Genomic DNA, 24235 nt, shown 5'->3' with positions numbered 1-24235 from the left:
ACAACTACAAGCCAAGAATACTTAGAATACTTTATCATACTTTTAAGTATATCTCTAGTACAAGTATGTCAATTGTAAATAATTTTCTAAGAAGTACAAAAGTTAGTCTACTTTTTATGTACTTCTCAGAAATACCAATCCGATCTCATGGCAATTCTACCATATTTTATGAAGTGGCTAATTTGTATGAATTCGTTCGACCAAAATATTTTTGCCATTTAGTTATTTCAACAATTTTTTTTTCAGTAGAGATAACTAGATTATCTGGACAACAAGAAATTTTTAAGTTTTCTTGTCCTCAACTAGACTGAGTTAAGTGAACATGTAAAATTGTTGTTTTAACTCAAAAACATAAGTTGAAAAAACTGCTCTACGAGCGAGGTCATACGAATATGTACGAATTGGCAACCTAGTAAAATAGGTACAAATTGGTCGTGAGATAGCGTTGGTATTTCTGAGATGTACATAAAAAGTAGACTGAAAAGTATGCTTTTATTTTTACTTCAAAACTAAATGTATACAATTGCATGCTTTAACTTTTTTGTAAGGGTATTGTGTGTGTGTGTGTGTGTGTGTGTGTGTGTGCAGGTGTAGGAGTTTGTCACTATGAGGTTTCTGATCTCACTGTGTGTGTCGCTGCTGATGCTGCTGATTAATTGTGAGTATTTTATAATCTGTCATGTGGATGGATCTACAGGTTGAACCAACGGACAGTATTAAAACACTATGCTTGTGTATTTAACAGTTGAAATGATTCATGGACAAACATGTTTCTAATGTTTTTTCACTTTATTGAATCTTTCCCCTTTCGTTCCTTTGCTTTTTATTAAAAATGTGGTCAGAATAATTCACACCTATATTAAATCATCTTGGATATCAGGTTAATATAAGGGTACTGATCAAGTTAACTGATCAAATTAAAGCTGAAATTGCTGAATGAACTGTTAGTATGGCCTTTCTCACATGGTCATTTTAAGAGTATGTAATACATTGTTTTAAGATAAGTTGTGTTACGTACTGCACAGGGACACAAAGGCTGAGGATCTAAATGCAGGATTTATTGAAAGGGTAGTCGACGGTCAAGGTCAAAAAACAGGCAAAGGGTCATAAATCCACTGGAAGGCAGTCCAAACAAACAACGAAGCAGAAACACACAGGAAGGCAGGGAAATCCAAGAAACAGGCAGGGAATCAGAAAAACCAGGGAACATGAAACAAGCATAGGCGTAATTTGCAGGTGGGATGGGTGGGACATGTTTTTGAAAGGGTCGATATTGTCCCACTTTTTGAAACATCTTGCGGCACGGATATCTAATACAAAACAAACACCTCTAGTTGATTATCAATTTGTGTTAATAATAGGCGATCTGGCGCTGGGATGTGTTGTTGTTGAAATCATGTTGAGTGCTCGTTGTCGCTGTTATCAGACGTCCAACAGTGTTCTCTTGGCGCTCATGAACACTGCGGATTCACTCGGACGAGCGCTTCAATCTATCGCTTAACTGTTGCAGAGTCTCTCTATTCGTTCCGTTGAAATCACAAAACAAAATAGCTACACATAAACGTGTCCCTGCTCTTGATGTACAATCACTAATGAATATCTTTGGTTTTAATGAGAAAAAAAAAAAATGGTTGGATTCGAACCCAGAAACTCTTGCACGCTAAATGAAAATACTGCCAGTAGTCCATCAGGACAATCAATTATCAAGAGTGGATCCACGTATTTATTAACTAATGTACATACTCTCGAGACTTAAGACACATTGTATTATAGCAGATGTATGGGAAAAACTATCATATTAATTTTAACATCATATTATTATTGTAATAATACAATTACAATACACACACACACACACACACATACACACACACACACACACACACACACACACACATTCCTGTCCCACCCACTTTTTAAAACAAAGTTATGCCACTGGAAACAAGGAACAAGGAAACACTCAGAATTGCAGCTGTAACACTAGACAAAACTTCGCAGGGAATGAGTGAAACACAGGGGCTACGGTCCGTGTAATGCTTCACAATTCAGTTTTCAGACCATACAATGCAAATGCAAAAAAGAAAAATTGAAACCAGACGTTCATTTTTCTTGTTTTTCGGCTACATCATCAATGGATATTTGCCATTTTCCCCCCTTTTTTCAATTGTACTTTTTTTTTTTTTGCGCCGTGGGCTGTACCATTAGGGGGTGTGGCCATGGACTACTATCATCTCATTGATGTAAATGTTTTATTTACACTGCATGCATGTTGAGGAGTAGTTTAAAAGAATGAACACAGAGGATGACGTTTTTCACCCGAAGTGCTATCATTTTTAATTATTAATATAATAACTGTACTAAATATAAGGCAGTCCTGGACTGGCCATCGCAGATTTGGCACATTGTCCAGCTTGTTTGTATTTACTTATTCGTTATTACTTTATTTTATTAATATACATTATGCCCTTGGTCAGGGGGTGCATTTTACTTGGTTACAGTACAACCACGAGATCCCAGTTCATTTTCAGTGGGATAGACAGCAGACAGAGAGCTGATCGAGCAGCGCTTGCCAAGATCCTTCACGCCAATATATGAAAGATAAAAAGACTACTTAGCAAAAAAATAATAATAATAAAAATAAAAAAAATAAATAAAAAATTGTTAGGTTTTTAGCTCTCATTTTATAGTAGCCTACAATATTTTATATATGCTAACTAGCGCTGCAACTCAAGAGCACTATACGATTTATTTCGGTTCATTATGTTGGATTCCCGCAGTAATCATTTGGATACACATTTTTTTTTTTTTACAGTCTATGGGTACACCACAGGCAATAAAGTAATAACGAAGTCAATAAATAACTACAAACAAGATGGGCAATGAGCCAAACCAAAGTATTTGTAAGCCTATTTGTATTTATTTATTAAAAATAAATCATTGAAAAAAAAAAAAAAATTTCTCTTTACTTATTGCAGCATATTGATAGATATATCAGATCGCCTCATCTCCTGCGAACTGCCTCTACTGTAATGAACAGAGTTAATAACTGTGCTAGATTTAAGGGCATTTTTAAGTGAACGAGAAGCGCGTGAAGTGCGGAAGCTCAAGCTGGTTGCAGTGGTAATGAACAATGCCCGCTAAAGAAAACATTTTTACTGTGTAAATATTGTATTAAAACAAGAGATAAAAACCTAAAAAAATTAAAAACTTAACTAAATTATGCTCAATTTTTGTACATTTTCACTTGGTAGTCTTTTTATCTTTCATATATTGACGTGAAGGATCTTGGCAAGCGCTGCTCGATCTGCCCTCCATCTGCTGTCTATCCCTCTGAAAATGAACTGGGATCTCGTGGTCGTGATTCGTGTAACCAAGTAAAATGCACCCCCTGACCAAGGGTATAATGTATATTAATAAAATAAAGTAATAACGAATAAGTAGATAAATACAAACAAGCTGGACAATGTGCCAAATCCGCGATGGCCAGTCCGGGACTGTCTTATATTTAGCACAGTTATTATATTAATAATGAAAATGATAGCACTTTGAGTGAAACAGGTCATCCTCCATTCTTTTAAACTACTCTTCAACATGCATGCTGTGTAAATAAAACATTTACATCAATGAGATGATAGTAGTCCGCAGCCACACCCCCGTGCTAATGGTACAGCCCACGCCGCAAATTACAAGACAAAACATTGAAAAATAGAAAATCGGTTAGATTTCATTTATTCAAATGATTGTTTCTAAAGTCATAATTTAGCAAAAGTAAAATTGAAAAAAGGGGGAAAAATGGCAAATATCTATTGATGATGTAACCGAAAAACAAGAAAAATTAACATCTGGTTTCAATTTTTCATTTTTGCATTTGCATTGTATGGTCTGAAAACTGAATTGTGAAGCATTACACGGACCGGGTCTACTTATACACAGGCACAAACAAGCTTAACAAGATAACGAGTTAACAAGGGGGCGTGGTCCAATGAGTGTCCATGGTAACAAACAAGGGGAGCAGCAGGGGAACATTAGGTGCACAAACAGAGGAGATATAGGGAACACAGACAAGGATCATGACAAGTAGCAATATATTGTAAGGGATAAGTAGTGTAGGTCGGTCATCGAAGCAAAATTAACTTCTTGAATTTGCATCTAATATATAGAGGTTCTGCCTTGTGTAAAGAAGAAAAAAAATGTTTTGGGTTATTTTATTTCTTGTGTTCTTATTTTTTATATTTACAATTACAATTTCAATTTTATTTCTGTCAATTATTACTTCATTTGGCAAAGTTGTGACTTAATATGTTGTTATTGCTAAAAGATGCTGTGTCAGATGAAGATAATGACTTGAATAGGAATGTCTTGATGTTAAACACATAAGAAAAACAATTACTATTCACTACTATTTACATTGAGATAACCTGATTATTTTAACTTAAATGTATAAATTAGTGTACTCAAACAGCGAAGTAAATGGATCATTTTATATGCAAGAACTCAAAAAAGTTAATCAACTAAATCTTTAATGTTAATTGCTATCAAAATGTATGAGTATCAAACATAAGTATTATAAACTTAAAACTTCTGCTTACTTAAAATTGGGAACATCATAACTCACAACCAATTTTTTGAGTTAGCCCAACTTATTCATGTTTACAGTAGTGTAATGTGGATTTTGGTCATACAATGAGGCAGAAAAATGTTGTTTGTAGCATTTTAGAAAAAGCTAATTGCTACGCTTGCTTAGCATTTCCCATGTAAACATTCTTTATTCTTATTAAAAATAGCCCGAATCACATTTTCATAATCACAAATTACATAAAAATACCATGCTGTTGTAATCGTATGTTTATTAGCTTCATGTTTCATGTGTAGAAACATTTTTGAAGAAACAAGCCCAACACTGAATAAGACACATTATGTTTAGAGGTCTATATAGAAGTTTATGTCATACTAGCAATATCCCTATAAATAAGAAACCTTCTGTAGTAAATACTTTTAAGCACAAAGATAAACTTAGCTTTATCTTTTTTTGGGGGAGGAGGGGAGGAGAGATATGTTGTTATTAGAGGTGAGTATAAATGATAAATTTTAGGTTCTCAATCCACATCTTCTCTTCTCGTCATACAGACAAAGATGTATCCCTGTACTGTACTGTTAGTTTTTTGCCATCTGTATTCTTAATAATCAGTGATTGAGAATGTATCATCACAGAACTGATTGTTTTTGTTGTTTTATTTGACATCAGGTTCTGCAGCTTCTGGTTCTGATCCATGCAATAATTATACCTCTCTTGATGAGTACTGGAGAGACATACAGCCAAAGTATAACAACATTAACACACATGATGACACACTTGTTGAATGGAGCGGCTGGTACCGGCTGTATCTGTTTGGAAAAAGTGCTCAGATGTCTGAGTGGTGTGTGAGTACTACACATTGTGGTGGTGAAACTGGACTGTCTCTTAATGGTTCTCATCCACGTATTGAAGATGGAGTGGTGACCCGTAAAGTCGTGGGAACTAATGCATGGTGGTGGTTGTGGTCGTCGTCTTCTTGTGGCAGCTACAAGTCCACCTCCATTCGAGTCAAAGCCTGTCCAGGAGATTATTACGTCTATGAATTTGTCAAACCCAATGCATCAATCCCCAAACCAACGTATTGTGCAGGTGAAATTTAAAAGTCAATATGAAGAGTAAATGCTCTATGTATTAGGTCATTTAACATCTTTAAACGAGTTTTAAACAGTCAGAATCAGTGCTGTGCAGTCCGTTAAACATCTGTAGCTCATCACTCCCACCCATCATTACTGTAGCACTCCCTCAATTCCTGAAATCTCACAACTTTAATCAAACCATTCAATATTTCAAATGCATCCTTCCTGTTGGTGCTTAATGTTTGACAGGAAAAGAAGGAAAGTCATTATTATAGAGTGGATCTAATCACAGGCTTCTTAATATTTTTCTTTAAAACATTTAATACAGAACACAAAAAAACTTAAGAAGATAGAAAAGCAAAACATAACCATTTATAAAGCAGATAACATTTAACACCCATGTTGAACAGACAAGAAACCAATTAAATAAAATAATATAGAAAAGATAATAATACTAAATAAAACAGTTGAACAGAAACCAAGGAAAACAGGAATACAGGAAATAGAAACACAAAACATAAAACCAAACAAAATAAACTTGAGAGTCCTCAAGAAACACAGACACAGATGATACATTACAGTATGTGAGCACGGGGTAATATTACCACACAGTCCTCTTGGACCTTTGCACACCACTGGTTAGAATATAATTGCTGATTTCAATCATGAAAGTAACCTTTCTTATTGGTTTTAGAATACTCTAAATTGTCTTCAATGTCAATACAGTGTTTTAACTGCAGTTTTGCAAACTCTATGACAGTTGCTTTCCAAAACATCAGCAGTGATCCCTGCTACAACTATCAGTCTCTGGATCGTCCCTGGAGAACCAACAATGAAAGTGAAGATCGCATTTGTGATAGATTTTTCTCTTGGAATGGCTGGTACCGGTTTTTCTACTATGGAATGAACATCCAGATGCCAGAGACCTGTGTTGGTTCATACAGATGTAACACACAGATCACGCTGTACCTCAATGGTCCTCACCCTCGGATAGAGGATGGAGTGGTGACCAGGGAGGTCTGTGGAGGGACGTATGGGACTCGCTGCTGTGAATACAGAACAAGACCAATCAGAGTGAAAGCATGTCCAGGAAATTACTACGTCTATGAACTTGTGAATCCAGACGCGTGGTGTGCGGGATACTGCACAAGTACCATGATTTACTCCATTTTTTGGACAAAGTCTTTAAAACAATTTGAAATATTTTCTGTCATATTTCATATTATTTCCTTTTTCAGATATTAGCACCGTTTCACAGCCAGTTCCCACTATAAGTCCCACCATAATCACTGGATCCAACAATTTGAGTAAGTTGTTAATCATAGTATGTAAATGAATAAATTAGTTATTACAAATAAATAAAACATTGTGTTGTGTCACATGTGGCATCAATAAAACAGTAATGTTGAGTATTATTATTATTTTTTTTTTAGAATCTTGTGATTTTTAATCTTTATTCACGTTCAGACTGTCAGTCCAAATCCGATTTTTGTGCATATCTGATTAAAATCCGATCAGATTTAGCCAGTCTGAACGGCCAAAAATCACATGAAATGTAATTTTTACAAATCCATTTTGAAATCCTATTCAAATCGCATTTCTGGAAATCTGTTTCAGTCTTACCTCTCTGATCGGATTTCGTGTGGTTCACGCCACGTAAAACATAAACGTCAGATGTTGTCATAGGAATAGAGCCCCGGACATGACATGCAGGAAAAAAATAGTAGGCTAAATCGTGTGCTCAATTTAGTAAATCGAGGGAATTAAATAGTAAATCGTGCACACGATTTAAAGGTGCCCTAGATTCAAAATTTGAATTTACCTCGGCATAGTTAAATAACAAGAGTTCAGTACATGGAAAATACATACAGTGAGTTTCAAACTCCATTGCTTTCTCTTTCTTATGTAAATTTCATTTGTTTAAAAGATCTCCGAAAAACAGGCGAACCTCAACATAACACCGACTGTTACATAACAGTCGGGGTGTACGCCCCAATATTTGCATATGCCAGCCCATGTTCCCAACATTATGAAAGGCATTAGACAAGGGCAGCCAGTAACGTCTGGATCTGCACAGGTGAATCAACAGACTAGGTAAGCAAGAACAATAGCGAAAAATGGCAGATGGAGCAATAATAACTGACATGATCCATGATAGCATGATATTTTTAGTGATATTTGTAAATTGTCTTTCTAAATGTTTTGTTAGCATGTTGCTAATGTACTGTTAAATGAGGTTAAAGTTACCATCGTTTCTTACTGTATTCACGGAGACAAGAGCTGTCGCTATTTTTATTTTTAAACACTTGCAGTCTGTATAATTCATAAACACAACTTCATTCTTTATAAATCTCTCAAACACTGTAGCATTAGCCGTTAGCCACGGAGCACAGCCTCAAACTCATAGAGAATCAAATATAAACATCAAAATAAATACTTTACTCACATAATTCGAAGCATGCATACAGCATGCATGACGAACATCTTGTAAAGATCCATTTGAGGGTTATATTAGCTGTGTGAACTTTGTAAATGTGCTGTAATATAATCGAGAGCTCGTGTGGCAGGGAGCACGTGAATTAAAGGGGCGGCGTGCTGAAAAAATCAGTGCATAGTTAATGATGGCCCAAAATAGGCAGTTAAAAAAATGTATTTAAAAAAATCTATGGGGTATTTTGAGCTGAAACTAACAGACACATTCAGGGGACACCTTAGACTTATATTACATCTTGTGAAAAAGCATTCTTGGGCACCTTTAATTTTTTTCTTGCATGTCATGTGCGGGGCTCCGTAGAAACAAACTACAAAACAACTACAAAACATGGCGGATACGCGCGATCGATGCTGAGAGGTTTGAGTGACTAATAATCAGTTCAACCTGATAGAAAATATATATTTAATGTTATCCGTGTATTTTTTCATCTGCAAATACCAATGTGGACTTTTATAAATATTCAAATGGCTATTAACTTTTAAATGCATCATTATGCATTAATATGAGGAGAGTTCTCCACATGAAAGACCCGCGACTGCAGATCAACATACTGCATTTCTCTCTGATACGGTAGGAAATTAACTAAATGAAATGTGGAGGATGTAAGATGATTGACAGGCCAGTTTACGGTGACAGGATGCGACAGAGAGAAAAGATGCAATTGTATGACATGATAGTATGTCCCAAAGCTTGTCTACTCTTTTGCTACACACTCAAAAGTAAGTACTTTTTGTTCACAGAAAGAGTACATACTTTTAGGGCATAGTATAAGTAGGCGAATTGGGACGCAGCACGTGTATCAAACTACCAAAGTCACGTGATTTTAGTAAGCGAGGCTTCATTACGTCATCACTGTTTCGAATAGTTTCAAAATATTTCGAAATTTCAATTATTCACCGGTAGAGGGCGATGATAAAGTGAACCCATGAATCATGCAGATTCACTGAGAACTACTGAACAAGTGTCTATTGGCTTTACCCTAAGGTTTTACCTGATCTCTGAACAGGTTTATACATTTGTAGATGTTTTAATTAGATATTATAATAATTAAAATGTATAATGGTAGTTATTAATCTACCATGGAACAAAGAAACAAGCCTTGAAAATTGATAAAAGAACACATATTATACAGACACTATATATTTAATCTTATTAGATTAGTTGATTGCATTTTATTGATTTTACCTTCAATAAGACTTTTGCAATACATTGTTAAAAGGGTATCTTTAATGCATGTTTGGCCTGAGTTTTGTTGCCTTTACACTGTTCTGACCACTAGAGGTCACCGTGGAGACGGATGTCGGATTGTTTCGAAGCCTTGACACATTACGGCACATTTCCTTCAACTGCTTCAGTGTTTCATGAAGCCTCGATTTGCCAATCCCTAGGCGTGTCAAGCGTCAAGTCTCTGGAGCTCATGTCACCATCTCGAAGGCAGGCAAGACAGGATTCCACAATTTCACTGTTTTATATGATTTGACTGTAACTACATACATGGAGATAATTAATGATGCATGGAAAAGAAACTGTCACAGAAAGCCTATGCTAGGCTTTTTAGCCTAATTCCTGGTCAAATTAGAATGTTTTCTTTATATATCATTTGTGATTGCATTTTCTATAGATATGAGCAGACATGCAGTCTACCAGTAACATTAGAGCAACAGCACTAGGAATGCCCACAAGCGACTTCACAGAGACAAGCGACATGCAGCGACAAAGTCGCTGGCGGTATGAACGGGGTTTAACGCAGTAGTCCAGTGCCAGCAGCTACACATTTTGTCATCTGTACTGCAAACCCCTCTGTGTTGCGGTTGTTGTTGTTGTTTTGGCGTATAACATTACCTACAAACGAAACATCATTGCCATAGAAACCAATGCAGACATTCCGGAAAACGAAAGAGTGGCGTGGACACACAAATCGGATCTAAACAGTTATGATACACAGTGTGGACATCAATAATTTTAGATCAGATTCCAAATGCATACACAAATAATCGAATTTGGAATGACAGAACATAGCCATGAAGTTTCTCAATGAAAATACCTTGTTTGTTTTAATCTCATCATATCATCACTCACAGATTATGACCCGTGCAATAACTACAACACACTCAACAACAATTGGAGAAACATACTCGGCTACGGGCATCAATATGGACTCAATTCTGATTATGATGACACTCGTGTTAGCTGGGATGGCTGGTATCGACTCTACATTAATGGCTTGAGTGCTCAGATGCCTGAATGGTGTGTGTCTAACTTGGCATGTGGAGGTTTTAGTTCTCTGTGGCTTGCCGGCTCTCATCCTCAGTTAGGAGATGGAGTTGTTACCCGTGACATTTACGGCTCTCACTTTGAGGAGTGCAGATACTACAGATCCAACCCAATCCAAGTCAAAGCTTGTCCTGGAAATTATTATGTCTACAAATTTACCAGGCCTCCTCTTTCAATCCCAGCTCCTGTATATTGTGCAGGTACATTCATTGTTCTTTATACTGAATTTGACATGCTTATCATGAATTACATTGTAGGGTTTCATATTACTATCTTGAATAAATTAATCTGCAGTATAAAATGTTCTCTCTCTACTTTTTCATAAATAGTACGTTTCACCACCCCAAGTGTCGACCCCTGCTTTAACTACAAAAGTCTGGATGAGCCTTGGAGAGCCACAAACAATCCTTATGATAGCAACTATAGAAGGTGTGATAACTTCCAGGGCTGGTACAGGCTTTTCTACAACGGTCAGAGTGTCCAGATGCCAGAATCCTGTGTTAATCAGTACATGTGTGGCACTTACATCCCAATGTGGCTCAACGGCTCTCATCCACAGCTGGGAGATGGAGTGGTCACCCGTCAGATCTGTGGTTCCACATGGACTGGCTGCTGTACTTTAAAATCTCTCCCTATACAAGTCAAAGCCTGTCCAGGAAATTACTACGTTTATGAGTTTGTCAGTCCAATATTTTGCGGAGCTTACTGTGCGGGTGAGAATTTTACTAATACGTATTTCAATCATTTACCTTTCTGTTTTTCTAAAAATTGATATTGATAAAACCGTTGTTCCTAATATCAGATGTCATAAGACTTAATACAACGTCTTCGACAACAACAACAACGACAACAACAACATCAAGAACAACAAGAACAGCCACAACATCCATTACTACTCCATTCACAACCACTGGTAAACTATTGTCTTGCTTACTTCATGAATTCTCATGAGCATCTTTTTGGAAATGTATTTCAATTACATGAACTCTCAACATTTTTCTGTTTATCCCACTATTAGATATGATTGTAGTCAATTCAAAGTAAAAAAATGTCTGTCAAATATGATTGACAGTTAGCATACAGTTTGGATTGGCAGTATAGTTCTGTTCTGGACAAAAACTTCCTGCCCATGCATACAGCCCAGCAAAGAGCAGGGAGCACAGCGATAGCCCCCCAAAACAAAACCATATGGCGACATCCCCCAACCACACACATCTGGTGAATTTACCACTTTAGTAATTTAAGTGATATACAAATAAATTTGGTTGTAGGTGTAATCTTTTTATCCTAACTAGTCTTCCACCATCCCAACATCTCCTCTTTCATACAGACACAGTGTCAGTGAACAATGTTTACTCTTGTATTTCCCTCTGTGAATGAGTACATATTACATAGTACATATTACATTACTTTCTTAGCTACACCCTCCGGCTCTGATCCATGTTATAATTTTACCACTCTTGATGAATACTGGAGAGACATACGGCAAGACCCATATCAGTACTCTGACCATAATGACAGTGCTGTTGAATGGAGTGGCTGGTATCGGCTGTATCTGAATGGAAAAAGTGCCCAGATGTCTGAGTGGTGCGTGAGTCGTATTGGATGCGGTGGTAATCTTGGACTGTATCTCAATGGTTCTCATCCAAAACTTGAGGATGGAGTGGTGACCCGTCAAGTTTTTGGAAGTTATATGGATTCTTTTCAGTGTGGAGGCTACAGATCTGCACCCATCCAAGTCAAAGCATGTCCTGGAAATTATTATGTCTACAAGCTTGTCAAGCCAGATCTGTCGATTTACAAGCCTTCATACTGTGCAGGTACAGTTTTGACTTCTTTTGATGATAACATGAATTTTTTAAAAAGTCAGTCTAAATTGTCTATTAATTAAATAATTTGCAGATCAAATATTTTTGTTGTGAATGTTTCAACCAGTTATAATCTGTGATATTCAGCTCATAAACCAGATTCTTGTGTTGTCTACTGTTTTGACCCCACACTGTCACTAATACAGCAATGTGTAACACAATATGCCGATACAGTTTCTCAAATCTTACAACTCAAAAACCAGCCCTTTTCCTAAGCACACATTACTTTACACTAAATGATACTCTATTTTAAGCCAATTTAAGTCTTGTGCCTATTTTAAGTCATTTATCCATTCTTTTAAATGCTTTTCCATGCAACTAATCATAAGGATTATGGGTATTGTGAAAAGGTGGCAAACAAGAAAATACTTACCAGGAAAGCTGTTAATTACAATTTTCAGATCAACATGTGACATTTTATATATATATAAAATGTCGCATTGATTTCATGTCGCATTTTCATTGGCTGGTCAATAGATGCAGTAGGACAAATTTCTGACACTGTCAGAAAACTATCGTAGGCTAACTTTGGTTTCAAGACCGGGAAAACGGCTGTCTTTGAACCTCTCTCACTGTATGACATAAGACCACCGATTAAGAGCCACAATCACAGAAATCACCACGATTGTTTCATGATGGCAATCTTTCGTCTGGGACAGCCAAATATCGTGCAGTGAATCCGGGGACCCGACTGCACAACAATGGCTAAAATATATATAGCTGTTTAAAACTAAACTATCATTGTGCTTTATTATATAGATTTTTGAATTCTTAATTAAAATAAAGAACTCTTTTGTCTGTAACAGTTGCTTTCCAAAACATCAGCGTTGATCCATGCTACAACTATGAGTCTCTGGATCGCCCCTGGAGAGCCAACAATGAAAGTGGAGAGTTTATTTGGGAAGAATCTTTTACCTGGAATGGCTGGTACCGGCTTTACTACTATGGAATGGACGTCCGTATGCCAGAGACCTGTGTTGGTTCGTACAACTGTAATGCATTCCAGAGTCTGTCGCTCAGCGGTTCTCACCCTCGGATAGAGGATGGAGTGGTGATCAGGGAGGTCCAAACAGAAGCTTCTACGAGTGGCAGCTGTGTATACAAATCAAAACCCATCAGAGTGAAAGCATGTCCTGGAAATTACTATGTCTATGAACTTGAGAATCCACAATTCTGGTGTTCAGGATACTGTATAGGTACCATGCTTTTCCCCACATTTTAATAAAGTTTTTTACATTTTAAAATAATTTCAGTAATTTCCTTTTTTCCCTTCTCCAGATGTTAGCACCATTTCACAGTCAGTTTCCACTATAAGTCCAGCTATAATCACTGAATCCAGCATCACCTGGAGTAAGTAAATGTTGAATTCATATGAATAAGGTTAAGAAAAATGGTATATATTAATTATTGTATTTACATTTATTGCTATTAGAAAAATTATTATTTTTTGAGTTAAACATGACACCTTTTGTGCAAGAACATCCTCATAGTTACAAAGTCATGTTGTGAATGAATGGTTTAGGAATCTAGTTTTGGATAAGAATTTGGTTTCATCCCTCACAGATTATGACCCATGCATTAACTACACCATTCTGAACAACTACTGGAGAAGCACAGTCAACTACTGGCATCAAGATGGATACATATGTGAACATGATGACACTCGTGTTAGTTGGAACGGCTGGTATCGACTCTACATTAATGGCTTGAGTGCTCAGATGCCTGAATGGTGTGCGTCTTATATGATGTGTGGAGGTTTTAGCGCTCTCTGGCTTGGCAGCTCTCATCCTCGGCTTGGAGATGGAGTTGTTACTCGTGACATTTACGGCTCTTACTACGATCAGGCCAGTTACTACAGATCCAACCCAATCCAAGTCAAAGCTTGTCCTGGAAATTATTATGTCTACAAATTTACCAGGCCAGCTCTTTCCATACCAGCTCCTACATATTGTGCAGGTACATTCATCCATCTTTATATTTAACGTGCTTATCATGAATTGTATTGTTGAGTTTCATGTCACTATCTTGGATACATTAAATCAATTCTCTCTTTCTACTTTTTCATAATAGTACTTTTCATTACCCCAAGTGTTGACCCCTGCTACAACTACACCACTCTGGATGAGCCTCGGAGATCAACCAGCAATTCGTATTACTATGGCATGTGTGACTATAATGTGAAGTGGAATGGCTGGTACAGGCTGTTCATCAGAGGTCAAAATGCTCAGATGCCAGAATCATGTGTTAATCAAAACATGTGTGGCACTGAAGAGCCATTTTGGCTCAACGGCTCTCATCCACAGCTGGAAGATGGAGTGGTCACCCGCCAGGTCTGTGTTTCCTCATGGAGGGGCTGCTGTGGTTACACATCCCACCCTATTCAAGTCAAAGCCTGTCCAGGAAGTTACTACGTTTATGAGTTTGTCAGGCCAATGTTTTGCGGAGTTTATTGTGCAAGTGAGCATTTACTCAAATGTATTTCAGTTATTTACCTTTCGGTTTATTATTAAATTGATATTGATAAAAACAATTGTTCCTAATATCAGATGTCACAGCCTCTTCAACAACAGCAATACCAGCAACACTAACAACAGCAACAACATCAAGAACACCAACAACAACACTAAGAACAGCATCAACAACAGCATCAACAAGAACTGCAATAACACCATCAACAACAGCAGCAACAACAACACCAAGAACAGCATCAACAGCAACATCAACATCAACAAGAACTGCAATAACACCATCAACAACAGCAACAACAAGAACTGCAATAACACCATCAACAACAGCAACAACAAGAACTGCAATAACACCATCAACAACAGCAGCAACAACAACACCAAGAACAGCATCAACAGCAACATCAACATCAACAAGAACTGCAATAACACCATCAACAACAGCAACAACAAGAACTGCAATAACACCGTCAACAACAGCAACAACAACAACACCAAGAACAGCATCAACAGCAACATCAACATCAACAAGAACTGCAATAACACCATCAACAACAGCAACATCAACAAGAACTGCAATAACACCATCAGCAACAGCAACATCAACAAGAACTGCAATAACACCATCAACAACAGCAACAACAAGAACTGCAATAACACCATCAACAACAGCAACATCAACAACACCAAGAACAGCATCAACAGCAACATCAACATCAACATCAACAAGAACTGCAATAACACTGTCAACAACAGCAACAACAACAACACCAAGAACAGCATCAACAGCAACATCAACATCAACAAGAACTGCAATAACACCATCAACAACAGTAACAACAAGAACTGCAATAACACCATCAACAACAGCAACATCAACAACACCAAGAACAGCATCAACAGCAACATCAACATCAACATCAACAAGAACTGCAATAACACCATCAACAACAGCAACAACAAGAACTGCAATAACACCATCAACAACAGCAACAACACCAAGAACACAAACAACAGCAACAACAACTATTACTCCACAAATCACAGCCACTGGTAAAGTATCATCTTGCTTAGTTCATGAATTCAATCTTTTTGAACATGCATTTTAATTACATTAACTCTCAACATTTTTCTGTTCATCCCACGGTTACACATGCGTGTAGTCAATTCAAAGAAAAAGTAATGTCTGTCAGGACCTCTTCTGTCAAAGATGAACATACAGTTTGTATTGGTGGTATTGTTCAGTTCTGGCCAAGAAAAGGAGCCTATCATGGATAAGAACAATACCATATGCTGACATCTGCCAACAACAAACTTACAGCGATATGTTTCAGATATTCTCAGTTTATGTTAGTATTAATGCACTAGTGCTCTTTCTCTCACAGCAAAATTTGCTTAGTAAAAAGAAGAAATTTTCATATCAGTAGGGCCTCAGCCTTACTAATACTATATTTGCTTTAAAACAGTCATTTAAACAGTAATTTAAACCACCATACGACAAGCATTTGAATGTGGTAAAAGCAGACAACTTCAGCTGATCTACTTTATCAAAGCACAAGTGATCTTAATGAAACACTGACGCAATTGGTATAAAGAAGTCATTTAAGAAAAGTCAAGGGTCAAGTGCTCAACTAAAGCAAACACTTTTCACTATAATGGTGACTTCTAACTAAATTTTTCAATATAAAACTAAACAAAAAAACAACATTAATTAGAGCTAAACCTTTATAAATTCTATGATGTATAGATAAGATAAAGTGCAGTCAGTCGGACGTACAAAGGCACAGTGCTCAGTGTTCATTCAGTAAAGAAATAAAGTCAGTCTGGTCTGTAATAAGTTTTTGTAATGCTGTCTGTTTTTGGAGTTGTTTAATCATCCTTTGCTCGGTTCTTGAGAAATTTTAATTGATTTGATTGCAGTTGATGTTTCAGCGGCTGAAATCAGATCAATTATTATTTGCAGGAGAAATGGATTTAAATGGGAATAAAGTTCTCAACCGAACCACGGCTGAAACATTTGAAATAAAATACCAATTTAAATAAAATAATTATTTAATTTATTGAATTAATAAAATAAGCCAAAATAGGTTACATGAACATTAACTTTTGTATTGAAATCTATTGAACTGTAAGTTCAAATAACTAAAATTGTCAAGTTGAAAATATATAATTGTAACAAGACGGGACTCAGACAGAGATCCATGTGCAAGCTTTTATTTACAGTGAGCGTGGTCATACAGGCAGGGTAAATCAGAAGCAATCAGGAACAGCAAGTGACAGGCAGAGTCGTAGTCAGGGTACAGGCAGTAGATCGAGGCAGGCAGATATGATTCACAGAACAGCAGACAAGGCAAAGGTCATGACAGGCAGCAACGGGTCAATAACAGGTAACAGGCAGGAATGGTAGCAGACAGGCAAACAGGATATAACGCTCGGAATTGTAATGGTGCGTTCACACCGGACGTGAATGAAGCGGTAAGCGCGAGTGATTTACATGTTAAGTCAATGCAAAGACGCGAATTTACATCCTGCGGCGCGAATTGAGCAAGTTGAAAAATCTGAACTTTGGCGAATATCCGCGCCGCGTTAACCAATCAGGAGCTTGCTCTAGTAGTGACGTGACGTAGCGAGCTGAGGCAGAAATTCGAAACAACAATGGAGGACAAAATCATTGTCGCTATACATCTTCATACATTTATAGAAACAGAAATAAAAAGGATCGTGTTTGAAAGAAAGTGAGTGAGGAGGTCGGACAATCTGATAAGTTGTAAAAAACACTCTTTACTCAATTTGAGCTCTCTCTCTCTCTCTCTCTCTCTCTCTCTCTCTCTCTCTCTCTATATATATATATATAAAGACGACCAATTGAGCTTATTCGCTGTAATTTACAATTATTTCCCCACTGACAAGTTGTGTTTATTCAGAGGAAGTGTGCAGAAAGCAGTGGGAGAGTCTGGGACACATAAAGGAGCGGGAGAGCCCCTCTCATGACGCGAATTCACGTCTGTTGTGAAGGGATTTTCACGCGCGAATGAAGCGAGTAAACTCAAAATGTTCAAGCGTCCAACTACGCGCGAATAGCGCGATTTATTCGCGCAAGTCGCGTCTGGTGTGAACGCAGCATAACACTGTTAACAAGACTTCACGATCAGGTGATGTGTGAGTGAGTCCTTTATAGTCCAGATACTGTGCTACAGGTGTATGTGGCAATGGGTGATTGGTGTGGAGTGTGAGCATGTGACTGGCAGGGAGGATGATGGGAAATGTAGTCCGGGAATTGACAGGATTTGTGACAATAATATTTTAAGTAATTTCAACTTAACTGAGTCGGTGCAAAGTAATAACTCAGAAATTAAGTTCACCTTACTTCCATAAAGTTATTCCAACTAAACTTTATAAACTCAATTACCTAAATTTGTCAAGGTGAAATACTTAATATTCTAAGTCATTAAAACTTAAATAAGTCAGTAGAAATTAGTACCTCAAAAAGTTAAGTTGAGTGAACAAAAAACATTTTACAGGGACTGTTTGTACTGAAAACTTAAAAAAGTTTAGTTGGGGTAACTTTGTGAATGTAAGGTGAACTTTTTAAGTTCAAACAACAATAAATTTGTCAAGTTGAAAATACTTAATATTCTACATAAATACAACTTAACTGAGTCAGTGCTAAAAGATAACTCAAGTGTGTTAAGTGAATACATTTTTTTATTTTTTTTTCACAGTGTGGAGAAGAGCAGTATGTCCCTTTAAATGCAATTACCTGAATGAGCTTAAGCAATAAGCATGTTCCCAATAACAACCAGAAAAGCATAAAGGGATAGTTTACCCAAAAAATTTAAATTTATCCCATGATTTACTCACCCTCGCCCTGCAATTAAAGCAAAACGCATATTTCCAATAGTATCCAGAAAGCTTAAAGCAACAAGCATGTTGGCAATAATAACCAACAAGCATGTTGTTAAAACAAGCAATGAGGATAGGAGGAAAATGTGATTTAGCTGCAGTGAAGACACATTCAGAGATGGAAGAAGGGTGACAATTAACCAGATGTGACAAGGATTCTTTGATCTTCCTCGGGAGCTTGTGGGAGCCCAGTCAGGATAGCGAAACTAAACAAAATTACTCTGAGGTCAGGTTTAATCCAAGTAGTTACTATTAGTCAATGTGGCAAATTGGCTTGTTCAAGGTTCAATAAACTTGCATCCGATGTGAAATCCATATATTGTGTGTGTAAGAGTGGAACGCGGTGGCATCACAGCAGAGTATTCTGCCCATCATAAATCAAAGGATGTGACAGACAGTGGTTAGAGGAGAACTCCTGAAAATTTTAACATAATGAACAAAGTTTTAGCAATGCTATACTGCAATCAGTTCCTAGTAGAAAGTAAGAATTGCTTCTCAATGTAATTCTAAAGGTCATGGGGGTAAAAAAAAAAAGTCTGGGACATGATCAAAATGATGAAATGATCCCTACAGTTCGTATAAAAAAAACTATTTTATTACATTGGGGGACTTCAAGCATTGGGGGATTCTGTGGGGACTTTGGCTCTGTTCACACGACTCAGTGTCTTTTCGTGTTGTATTTCATTTATCTGTACTCCTCTTAGGTGTGAAAGATCACTGTTCTGAACTCAGCTGCTCTGAGGATGAACACTGTGGGAAGAGAAATGGTGTTTATGGCTGTTTATGCAACAACAACACTCACAGCCCAAATTCTGACTCTTTTGGTTGGTATTGTTTAACAATAAACAATTGTGTTTCTTTTCAAATGACATTTTAAATGATTCTGTCAATCTTATGAATGTTTTCTTTCAGATTTCTCAGAAACCTGTGAAAGCAGCTCTGGCTCCATGTCTGTGTCTCGTTGTCAGCTCTTTGAGGCTGGTTTTTCAGCTGACATCTTACACCTCAATGATCCGAGCTGCAGAGGAACGGTCCGGAACGGCAGAGTGGAATTTCATTTTGATAACGATCAACACATCTGTGGTACAAATCTTGTGGTGAGGCTCACTAAGTATAGTCTATTCAAGACTCAAGTACATCATCCAATCGTGGGGGTCAAACTCTGTAACTTCAAAAGAAAGGGCTCTGAAATATGTACCTCTCTAGAGCAGTTTCTAGGAATATTCCCTAATATCAGTGGGGGAAAAAAGAAGTGAAAACCCATTATCATATGGGTTAATACCATTTGTGAAGGTTACAGTGAAAAATGTATCTATTATTTATATTTTTGTTGTTTATTTTCTCTAGCTTTTATTGGTGAAGTGTAAGTGGTTTTCAGCAATATTTGGTACAAGCTTTGTGTAAGATGGGCGACTTGTTAAACATCCAAAAAGGGCAAAATATTGGAGCCCAAGAGCATCTGGAACCTTACCACCCAAATGTTGTGTGTTTTAAGAACAACTGTCTTTATGATTAAGACTCTGTATACAAAGTATGGCAAGAGTTCATCAGCTAAGAAAAATAAAAAGCAAAAACTGAAAGTTGATGATAGGGATGCACACTGAGCAATAAGAAGGACTGTGTCCAAACAACACAGACAAACTGCAAATTGACAGCAAATCTCAGTATTTACCCTGAAGATCACAAAAACTTACCACAGAAAACTTCACAAAGCCAACATCAGTGAAAGAACTGCAACTGCTAAAAAAAAAAAAAATATCTCAGACACTAATGCTAAAATGTAAAAAAAAAAAAAAAAAAAAATGGTGTTATGATCATAAAGACAGCGTTGGAGCACTAAAATAAACTTTATCATCTGCCCTGGTCAGCTTAATCACCTGACTTGAATATTATTGAACTCTTGTGGTCAATTTTTTGAGAGAAGTAGATTCCCTCCTTCAACCTCTCTGAACAAACTGGCAGAAGTTCTGATAGACGTAATACAGCTTCCAAATAAGTTTGGAAGCTGTATTAAAGGCAAATTTTGGTAACGCATTAATAAAGAAATATTGCATATTTCCCAGATGTTCACATCATTTTTTCCCTACAGGCCAACGGCACCCACTTCATCTATGATAACTTTATTCTGGGGACACCAAAATCAGAGGGCCTCATCAGCAGAGAGAAAATTCTGAAGCTTTCTTTCAGTTGCGCTTACCCCCAAACACAAACACTTTCCATGAATGTGGAAATCAACCCACTGGAGAGGTGCAGATTTCACAATTTTCAATTGTACTATCATAAACATGACAAAAAGAGCTAGTGCAGTTGTCAACATTTTCTGTGATCAATAAAATAATTTTCTTTGTTTGTTTGTTTTTTTCTTTTTTGTGAGTGAACTAATCCTAAAGTCATAATTCTGACTTTTTCTCACAATTTTGAGATATAAACTCACAATTATGTGAAACTTTTTTTTTTTCTCACATTTGCGAGTTTATATCTCAGGAATTGTGACTTTATATCACGCAATTGTGAGTTTACATCTCACAATTCTGACTTTATAACTCGCAACTGTGAGAAAAAAAGTCACAATTGCAAGTTATAAAGTCAGAATTCTGAGATATAAACTCACAATTGCGTGATATAAAGTCACAATTTTGACTTTTTTTTTCTCAAAATTGTGATATAAACACAATTGTGTGAAACTTTTTTTCTTACAATTCTGACTTTATATCATGCAATTGTGAGTTTATATCTCAGAATTGTGAGACATAACTTGCAATTGTGAGAAAAAAAATCTGAATTGTGAGAAAAAAAGTAGCAATTGCAAGTTAAAAAGTCAGAATTGTGAGATGACAACAAAATGAAAACACAAATGAATATATAAAAAAAGCAAATATGGTAAACATTTCTAAACTAAGAATATATGGTTTACTCCTAAAAACTACCATAAAACAGGGTAATTCTAATGCAGATCTATTCACCATTTTGACAGCATTGTGCACAAGAGCCTTCCGGCGGGTGAAGGGAGATATCGTGTTCGTATGATTCCTTATCAGGATGATGAGTTCACGCAGCCCTTCACTGGTGCAGTGGATGCAGAGCTCGACCAGGAGATGCATGTGGAGGTTCGTGTTGAGGGGGTCGACAGCCGACATTTTGCCCTGGTGATGGACACGTGTTGGGCTACACCTGTGAATGATCCCAATTATGATCTACGCTGGGATCTCGTCATTCAGGAGTAAAGAAATGCTTCTTTTCTATTCAAAAATGATCAGTTTTACATCACTGTAATGTAAAAAAATACTTTTTGATCTGCACATAAAAAATAAACCATATCACAATCTGTACTAAAACACAGGATTCCATTTTTTTTTTTTGTACATGGAATGCAAATTTACAGTAGATCTTTTTCATGAGAGAATTTGATAATTATCATTATTGATATTCTCAGGTGTCCCAATCCAGATGATGATACAGTGGAGCTGCAGCAGAACGGCGTCTCAACATCCGGCCGTTTCTCCTTCAGGATGTTTATCTTCACTGCAAACTCCACTAAGCTTTACCTGCACTGTGCTGTTCATCTTTGCCTACTGTCAAGCAATCGCTGCTCTAGGGTGAGTTTACAACACCTCTAGCAATGTAATTTACCAATTATATTAACCCTAACTATCTATCTATCTATTGTGAAATGTGACAGTTATAATGGATGCTTGTAAATCAATCAAATCTGTTGATCAAACCGTATGTGCATATTGTCAGGGAAATATCACCCTTAATGCCCATAGTGATAAAGTTTAATGTCAGGGATGCTACAGTAGTTGTTTTTGCTTCCCTCTTCTGGAGACTTATTGCACTCCTTCATGTTTCATGCTTGTTCGGTGATATTCAACAGGGATTTACACAGCTGGACTTTGTCTTTTTCTCCTGTAGAACTGTACCTCTGGACCGCACTGGAGAGAGCGCAGGTCTCTGGACTTCCATGATAGTGCTTCCATATCCATGGGACCTCTGAGGTTGTCTGAAGGAAAAACAGGTGAACATTTCACTTCATTTTAATCATTAGTAAGTTAATATTTCTGTCATTCACTGCATTGCATTATATTCCCTGTTCACAGATAAGTTGGTCCCAGAGCAAGTGAAGGTATCTGAGGCTTCTTGTCTGTGTGCTTCCCTGATGGTGTTTCTTGTTCCTCTGATGAGTGTCTTTATCGTCTTTTAGTATATTTCAACAAGAAAATTGATAAGATTTAAGATGCATATTATCTAATGTCATTTTAATGAAGGTGGCATGATGCCACACTGGTTGTGGGTTTCTAAATGTTTCTTTATTTCATAGCAATTATGTTATATGGCATAAGTGAATTAGTATTTAATCAGTTATACTAATTGTTATATACCACTATATTAATCTTAATAAAATTTTACTTCATTAGAAGATGCGCTAAAATAAGAAAGGCAATCAGATTCATGTTTACTCAAATCATATAAAAACATTAGTCATTCCTGTTCTGTGGTTCTGAAAAATGAATACACTTGTGTGGCATGTGCAGGATGATGATAGCAACTCTGGTTTTTCGGGAGCTTCCTCTGTTTCTCTGACTGAAAATATAACTGTATTGGGACTGTCACTGGAAAGAGTGCTAAAGCTGCTCAGGTCGTATTTCTGGTGGATTTTTTTTTTTTTTTAATTTTTAATTCTTTCTAAATGTAAACATGTAAACATATTGTCCTGTGACAACAAATAAACAAACAGATGCAGCTGAATAAGTACAAGTGTCCTCTTTCTTTTGTGAAATAATGGTAAATACCACTTTATTTCTTTGTGACTAATGTTTAATCTTGACACAAATTCATTATGGTCAATGTATCACTTATTATTGTAAAACTATAATAAAACATTGATGATTGGGTTTTAAATCTTAAACTAAACAACAAAAAATGCAAACAAACGGCCGCTTTTATCATGTTTGTTTTTTGTGATCTCGCTAGTTTCCAGTAATTTCCTTCTGATTAGTTTTCTGATTAAACTTCTATTTGTTGGCTGAAATGATGAGTTTGTGTGACATTGTTCCAGAGGCATTTTTTAGCGAAGAGCTGTAGAGCTTCTAGCCCAACGGTAGAAACGCAGCGTGGTTTTGGGCTCGGTGCTACAAGTCTGAGGCTAGTAGCCCATCCCGGCATGGCCTGTTGAAAGCCCTGGCTTACACTGGGCCAACAATGGAAAAGCAGATATTGATTGTTGGGATGGGCATTGGAGACTATTTGATATAGGAGGACCTATATCAAACCTGCTGAAGAACTGGTTCAACTGTTTTTGACGTGATTGTATGTCACAAAGCTTGAATACTCTTCTGCTACACACTAAAAAGTATGATGTTTGGCTCTGCAGCTGGATACTATTGACTTCCATCGGTCCGTTCTCCTATGTAGGGTCACGAGGGAGCTCAAGCAGAGCCTAAAACATGGTCTTGAACTGTAGGCAGGGAAACACACTAATCGGATGCCAGTCTATTACAGGGAAAAGTCACACACAGACGTACATATTAACACTCACATACAGTTTAGTGTCTCCATGTTTGTGGGGGAAACCTGGACCC

The 24235-nt window shown here is 36.9% G+C and overlaps 1 protein-coding gene across 1 annotated transcript; it reads left to right on the top strand.

Moving 5' to 3' along the window:
• The first annotated feature begins 598 nt into the window (after positions 1 to 598).
• Positions 599 to 23298, top strand: LOC125261529. Its single transcript, XM_048180084.1, has 22 exons — positions 599 to 658; positions 5246 to 5665; positions 6413 to 6802; positions 6891 to 6959; positions 10228 to 10620; positions 10750 to 11133; positions 11223 to 11333; positions 11839 to 12240; positions 13095 to 13484; positions 13567 to 13638; positions 13852 to 14244; positions 14359 to 14745; positions 14835 to 14947; positions 14989 to 15655; positions 15708 to 15806; positions 19361 to 19480; positions 19569 to 19753; positions 20746 to 20903; positions 21631 to 21876; positions 22090 to 22252; positions 22569 to 22671; positions 22754 to 23298. Exons 1-22 carry the CDS (start codon positions 607 to 609, stop codon positions 22855 to 22857), a joined length of 5421 nt encoding a protein of 1806 aa, XP_048036041.1. The 5' UTR covers positions 599 to 606; the 3' UTR covers positions 22858 to 23298.
• Positions 23299 to 24235: the final 937 nt, after the last annotated feature.

The sequence above is a fragment of the Megalobrama amblycephala genome, unplaced genomic scaffold, assembly GCF_018812025.1.
Source record: "Megalobrama amblycephala isolate DHTTF-2021 unplaced genomic scaffold, ASM1881202v1 scaffold423, whole genome shotgun sequence".
In the NCBI taxonomy this organism is placed as follows: Eukaryota; Metazoa; Chordata; class Actinopteri; order Cypriniformes; family Xenocyprididae; genus Megalobrama; species Megalobrama amblycephala.
This window is presented reverse-complemented; position numbering and strand designations above follow the sequence as displayed.

What these genes read in the sequence shown, in the direction of transcription:
- LOC125261529 (XM_048180084.1), top strand. Translation starts at nt 607, where the DNA reads ATGAGGTTTCTGATCTCACTGTGTGTGTCGCTGCTGATGCTGCTGATT. An exon ending in CAAACCAACGTATTGTGCAG is followed by an intron (nt 5,666 to 6,412) that starts GTGAAATTTAAA and finishes ACTCTATGACAG; the next exon opens with TTGCTTTCCAAAACATCAGC. An exon ending in CACCAAGAACAGCATCAACA is followed by an intron (nt 15,656 to 15,707) that starts GCAACATCAACA and finishes CATCAACAACAG; the next exon opens with CAACAACAAGAACTGCAATA.